This window comes from Rhinopithecus bieti, unplaced genomic scaffold (assembly GCF_001698545.2).
Source record: "Rhinopithecus bieti isolate Rb0 unplaced genomic scaffold, ASM169854v2 scaffold_50364, whole genome shotgun sequence".
Taxonomy (NCBI): domain Eukaryota; kingdom Metazoa; phylum Chordata; class Mammalia; order Primates; family Cercopithecidae; genus Rhinopithecus; species Rhinopithecus bieti.
Window position 1 is genome coordinate 823,386 of NW_016820096.1, and position 7,248 is coordinate 830,633.

General features: G+C 36.6%; 1 protein-coding gene across 1 annotated transcript in view; it reads left to right on the forward strand.

The window, feature by feature from the left end:
* Positions 1-7,248, forward strand: part of MNAT1 (MNAT1 component of CDK activating kinase) — a 182,416-nt gene that overhangs the window by 63,196 nt on the left and 111,972 nt on the right. Inside the window, exons 2-3 of the mRNA XM_017859423.1 lie at positions 1,697-1,849; positions 3,540-3,613. Of these exons, the coding sequence (XP_017714912.1) occupies positions 1,697-1,849; positions 3,540-3,613 (227 nt within the window). The remainder of the gene's footprint in view (positions 1-1,696; positions 1,850-3,539; positions 3,614-7,248) is intronic.

Sequence of the window (7,248 nt, forward strand, 5' to 3'; positions counted from 1 at the left end):
TTTGAGATGGAGTCTCACTCTGCCGCCCAGGCTGGAGTGCAATGGCCAGATCTCAGCTCACTGCAAGCTCCGCCTCCTGGGTTTACGCCATTCTCCTGCCTCAGCCTCCCAAGTAGCTGGGACTACAGGCGCCCGCCACGTCGCCCGGCTAGTTTTTTGTATTTTTTAGTAGAGACGGGGTTTCACCGTGTTAGCCAGGATGGTCTCGATTTCCTGACCTCGTGATCCGCCCGTCTCGGCCTCCCAAAGTGCTGGGATTACAGGCTTGAGCCACTGCGCCCGGCTTATTACTCTTCTTATTCAGCTTATTCTGTAAGTTAAATACATGCTCAGAAGAAATCAGCTCTTCCCTATTCATTAGAATTTCTCTTTTTCCCTTTGTCTTGTATTCATTTTTTTTGTTCTGTGAAGTTTATTTATTGAGTAATTAGTGTTAGGCACTGGGGATAGGGAACAAGATAGGCAACATTCTGTCCTTATGAAATATACTGTACTTCTTTGTCTGGGAGACAGACCACAGAAATAAATAAGATGATGTCAGATATTGCTAACAAAAGGAGTGATTAGGACTGTGTGGCCCTAACACATATGGAATTGAGCAAGATTATACCTGGAGGACTACAAATGTTTAAATATTTATCAAAACATTTGAATATTTAGAAATTGTAAATCAAGCTGCATCCTTGGCCCAGCCTCATTTCCTAAACAGCATCTTGGGTTGCCAGCAGCCTATACCCTCAAGACCCAGAGGCTAAAGGAACTGCTCTTTCCTCCCATCCATCCTTGTAACCTGCCTGCCTGAGTGGTAGTATGGATCTGTTGGGGCAGGGCAGGGATGATTGTGGTGGTACCTAGACCCGTCTAAAACAGTATATTAACAGATCCCGCCAAGTCTACAGGGAAGTTTGCCTCTCCAGTTCATTGTTTTTTCAATTCAAGTCTTCTAGGAAGTTGTAAGCCCTTCTTAATGTTGCACTACCAGAAAAGGGGATGCAGGTATCTGGGAAACCGGGCTTGCCTGGGTATTCAGTTTGCTTTATTTGGGGCAACGAACTTTAACGGAATAAAGCTTTTATAAGCAGCCGTTCTTTCTAGGATTTCTTATTGCAGAAGTTGTGTTCATTTTCTCTGTCATACATACTAGAGCACTCAAAGTTCTTTATCCTCTGGCCAGTGGGGCCTCATTCAGCTAGTACCTCTTTCTTGTAATTGTCATTTGCTCAGTTGATTACTGAACTTTCAAAAAATGTTCTTACAAGGAAAGGAAGAAAAAACATCTATTTTAGTGCTTGGGGTATATAGGACTCTCTAAAGTGCAGGCCCCGGCAGAGGCTGTTCTTGCCCAGGTCAAAGGATGATATTGGGACTAGGGATGGAGGTGACCATACACTAGCCTTTTACATGCTCTTCCACTTCTCCCTATCCTGCTCTTCTTCCTCGTTTCTCACTCAATTTATTTTAATTTATAAATTTGTTTGATCTGTAAAACTAAACTGGTATCACTTGGGATACCTATATCTGAAAAGTAAGCTCCAAATGAAAATGAACATTTTCCAGAAAGTTTTTTGGTAAGATTTTAAAGATCAATGACTAGTTTTCAAGTCTCACTCTCTGTACCCCATAGGGGCAAACTGTTCAGATGTGTTGTAGATTTGAACATTGGCTTACGTGTTATGTTTTATTTCTCTCCTTACAGCTGTGAAAGTTGTGTAGATTTACTGTTTGTGAGAGGAGCTGGAAACTGTCCTGAGTGTGGTACTCCACTTAGAAAGAGCAACTTCAGGGTACAACTCTTTGAAGATCCCACTGTTGATAAGGAGGTTGAGATCAGGAAAAAAGTGCTAAAGATGTAAGTATTCCTGCTCGAATGATTCAGTCAACAAAGAGGACTTTAACAATTATGTCAATAATTGATTATTATTTCCTCATAAATATGGACAAATTAGCAGGTATATAAGTATAAATTCATTTAAGTTCTTAGAGAACTGAGTAATATTATTTATCTTTGTTAAAGAAGAGCCTCTTGATTGATGGCTTCATTATTCATTTGTATTGTTTTGATTAATAAACATGTATTGAGTACCTACTATGTGTAAACACTGTGTTATGCATGTTAGGCAGTAGTTACGAAGTGATGAGTAAAACAGCTATGAACTCTGTCCTCATGAGACTTACCGTACAGTAGCACAGGATAGCAAAAAGACAAAAAACAGGTAAACCAAAACAAATGTTATTTATTATAGATTGAGAATAGTGTTATATAGTTAGCGGTCAGCATTGCTGTGGTCAGTGATGTCAGGTGTGGGCTGAGGAAGTAACATTAAGTTGAGGTTTGAAGGCTATTAGAGAAAATCATGTGTTAGCTGTAGTTTATTTTGGTACGTATATTTTTATGTATATATACATACACACATGGGCATAGTATATATATGTGTGTATATATGTGTATATATACCTATATATTATTAATCTGTCTTTTCATTTACAATTTAGGCTTTACTTTTTACTCTTTGTTAATAGTTTTGGGTTTCTTTTTATCCATTCTTTTATTATAAGAAATAATTGATATATTTATTTTCCTTTTTGGTGGTATACATTTCAACCCAGGTAATCAGTGTTTTAGCAGCATCTTTCTAGGTACATAACCAATGATACTTTATCAGTGCCTCTAGCGGCTCTTTTATTGTTTGTATAACTTCTGCAAGGTAGTCTCTTAGATTTTGATCTTTCATTGTTAATTCCTTGCAATTTACTGATTCTTCACAGGTACATTACAATATTTAAAGATTTTCTTGATTTAGCATTTTTTAGACTATGTCATGAAAAATGGAGGAGTCGCTTCAATTTTTTTTGTGTGTTTTGGAAATTAGTGAATCCCTTAGAAGTAAATAATACCATAATTTCCACTGATATGCCTTGCTTAAGCTCATTTCCCAATCTTTCAAGCTCCCAATTTATCTTTCCCTGAAGTCTTAACAAGCATTTTGCATATTGTACCATTTTCTCCTGATCCTACTTCTTCTCTGTAGTCATAAGAATTTAAGGATTGCATTTTTGGTCTGGTTACAAACCTGGTGTCAAGAAAACAGTATTTTAGGCTGGGTGCAGTGGCTCATACCTGTAATCCCAGCACTTTGGGAGGCTGAGGTGGGTGGATCACTTGAGGTCAGAGTTTGAGACCAGCCTGGCCAACATGGTGAAGTCCCATCTTTACGAAATACAAAAAGTATTAACTGGATGTGGTGGTGTGTGCCTGTAATAATCCCAGCTACTCGGGAGGCTGAGGCAGGAGAATTGCTTGAACGAGGGAAGTGGAGGTAGCAGTGAGCCAAGATTGTGCCACTGCATTCCAGCCTGGACGACAGAACAAGACTCCATCTCAAAAAATAAAAATAAAAAAATGGAGAATGATGTTTTACACAGTAAGCAACTCTTTTCCTTGTATCATATATGAATTAGGTAAAAACAAGTAAAACCAGTTAGATAATATTAAAAGCAATGATATGTAATATGTAGATTTCTTTTTTGTTTTCTTAAAGATACAATAAAAGGGAAGAAGATTTTCCTAGTCTAAGAGAATACAATGACTTCCTGGAAGAAGTGGAAGAAATTGGTATGTTTTTAATTTGATGTATGCTAGCCTATAAGACCATGTGCTTTTATCTTTTAAATGCTTAGGAGAACATCTCACATAAAAACCTCTTAATAGGTTTAGTTGTGATAGCTAATATTTACCTAATTACTTTCTTTTGCACTTGAGTCGTGTTTGTCAAATTGAAGTCATACTTAGGTAAAGAACCTATTTAATATTTTGTCTCTGGAAAAATATGTTTAATAGAGGTAGTAACACTTTGTAGCTGGGGAGGAAGACTATATGGGTACATACGTCTGTATGTTGATAACATGTTAGAGTAGTTTAAATGAAGGAAAGCATATTCCGATTTTTAAAAAATGGGGTTCCTATTAACCATATTTATAGTGACTCAAGCCATATGTTTATCATTATTTGTGCTTCTGTGTATATAATAGTCTTAAAGTACTTTGAAGCAGTTGACTGTTGAAGTGGCATTCTATTAATCAGTGTTATTCTTGAATCAGAGGTTGGAGTAATCTTTGTGTCTTTTCTTTCTGATGTGTTTAGTCAAAAGGAAGATTTTGTCTAATGATTTCAGTTTTCTTAAAATTTCAGAGATGTTAAAACTTTAGAAGTTGTTATATATTGATTTAAAAAATGCTGCTTTTAAAGTTGCAATAATTACTACTAAGTGCGGGTTTGGAAATGACACAAAGGTTATATACTGTGAACATTAGAATGAGACTATGAAGATGAAACAACAATCATTTTTATTCTTTCAAACTTGATAGGTAACTGTACTCAATATTTACTATTAAAAATAAGATTATAATAAATGGATCATTCTTTAGAAGATGAATATATAGTAAACTTAAAAAATTCACATTCCTGAGGAATAATAAATATTCTAATTCCTTTAATTTCTTTACTAGAAAATCCAGAAAATCTTTTTGTTTCAACTGTTACCTGAAACTTTTCTTATATGTCTAAGTTCATTTGTTATGCCATAGCAAAAACATGTGGAAAACATAATTTAGGGTTTCTCTGGGATCTTTCAGTGCCATAAGAACCACTGCTTTTCTATTCTGCATGTACTCATTGCACTTTGTATGTTATCTTAGCATCATGAGTGACTATGGATTTTAGCTGAAAAGATGGTAGAATTGGGAGTGACAAGGCAAAATGGAAAAGTTAGAATGTAGACTGAGAAGAAAAACCAGAAAGAAATCTACAAGAATTGGGCAAGTATGAAGGTATGTAGAAATCTGGCTCTACATAGATGTTAAGTATAGGACAAGCTGTTGGATAGCAATTGGGAGGAAAAGTAGCTTACATATATTCTAAAGGTAATGTGATTAGTCAAAAGTCTGGTCAAGCAATAAAAGGAAAGGAGATTATAGGTGTTGCAGTACAAGTTGAATACATGTTCACAATTCTAAGCAGGCAGTCAGGATAACTAAAAGAAACTGATGTACAGAGAAGGTGAGGAATAGGTTTAGGGGATGAACTACAAGGAGATCTTGATTCTGAGATTAAGGTTCTGACTGAGCTGTGATAAAAAAAAAAAAAAAATATATATATATATATATCGTGCTCCAAGATAAATTAATTTGAAGGTATGGACAATATGGGGCCCATAATTGGTACTAGAATTGATAGGCAAGAGCAAGTCTGGATGTTAGAGGGATACAACATGTAATGCTTTCTTTACCAAAATATAGAAACTGTGGCTCAGACCATTTAATTTGAAAGTGATTCTGCTATTACGTATATTCATGAAGGACTGTCTTCAGTTGCAGTATCGGGAAACTCTCCTAACCAATTTCCACTTAATTGTCTCGTTGAAGTAACTGACATTCCCCAGTTCTTCCATAAAATGTACTCACTGATAACCACAGCATAATGAATGCATTGTGAATGCTGTCAACCTTCTTATGCCAGTTGTACTTGTTATTGTAGTTATGTAATTAAATACATATTTAAATATTATATGTAATTTAAATATTTAAAGTTAAATTGTGTGTAAAGTTGGGGAAAAACTTGTAATAAAGGATTCTGCTTTTCAGGTTTTTAAGTCACTTCTTAAAAAGTGGAAATTGGCCAGGTGCAGTGACTCATGCCTGTAATCACAGCACTTTGGGAGGCCAAGGCAAGAGGATTGCTTGAGCCCGGGAGTTTGAGATCAGCCTGGACAACATAATGAGACCTATCTCTACCAAAATTTAGAAAATTAGCTGGGTGTAGTGGCACACGCCTGTAGTCCCAGCTACTTGGGAGGCTGAGGTGGATTGCTTAAGTCTAGGAGTCCAAGGCTACAGTGAACTGTGGTTGCGCCACTGCACTCCAACCTAGGCAACAGAGCATGACCATGTCTCAAAATACCAAAAAAACAGAAAACAAAAAAGGAAATTGAACAATATAGATGACAATTATGGCCTATATAAGGAAGAAGCACAACTCTAATTAAAGGCTAGAATTTGCTGTATGTCATTAAGTTAGAGAATGACTATATACTTACTATGTATGTTTTAAGTTAAAGTATTTGAAGAGAGAGATAGGTGTATGTGTGTTTCCCTCCTTTAACAGACCTATTTAAATAATCAACTATAAATCCTCATTGTGTTGATTAAAGAGTGGTTCTACTGTATTTAAAGATATTGATGATTTCTGTGAAGTAACCTCTTGGATTTATAGTTTATTTTCTGAACTTCAGTTCAATTCAGTAAGTTTTTAAATTATGTTATGTGAACTGCTTCATTGATGGGGATATGTGGTATTGGTCCTCAATAAGCTCAGACTCTAAAGGGGGGGATAATTATGTTAACTAATAACTATAATTTAATGTGATAAGTCTTATAAATTGGCATTTATAAAATGCTATGGGAATACAGATAAAGCAATTAACCTAGCACTGGGAAATAGAGATAAGGTTTGGTGAAGTTCAAAGAAGAGATGACATGAGTTTGATCTTAAAAGAGGAAGAGGAGTTAACTAGATAGAAAGGGCTTGGGAAAACATTTGTAACAAAAGAAAAAGGCACCGAGATAGAAAAATGTGGGGCATGTTGGAGAATGAGCAAGTAGTCTGTTATAGGTAGATAAAACATGAGGGGTGACTAAAATGAGGCCTGAAAAACAGGCTGGATTAAGGAGGCCTTGGTACCATAGACAACAAAAGCAAAAATAGACAAATGGGATTATATCAAACTAAAATATTTCCTCACAGCAAAAGAAACAAAAGAGTGAAGAGATAATCTACAGAGTGGGAGAAAATATTTGCAAACCAGAAATCTGATAAAGGGTTAATCTCCAAAATATATAAGGAACTTAACTCAGTAGCAAGATAATACTTGATTTAAAAAATGAGCAAAGGACCTGAATAGACATTTCCCAAAAGAAGACATATGAGTGGTATATGAAAATGTGCTCGGCCGGGCACGGTGGCTCACGCCTGTAATCCCAGCACTTTAGGAGGCCGAGGCGGGTGGATCACGAGGTCAGGAGATCAAGACCATCCTGGCTAACGTGGTGAAACCCCGTCTCTACTAAAAATACAAAAAATTAGCCAGGCGTGGTGGCGGGCACCTGTAGTCCCAGCTACTCGGGAGGCTGAGGCAGGGGAATGGCGTGAACCCGGGAGGCGGAGCTTGCAGTGAGCCGAGATCGTGCTACTGT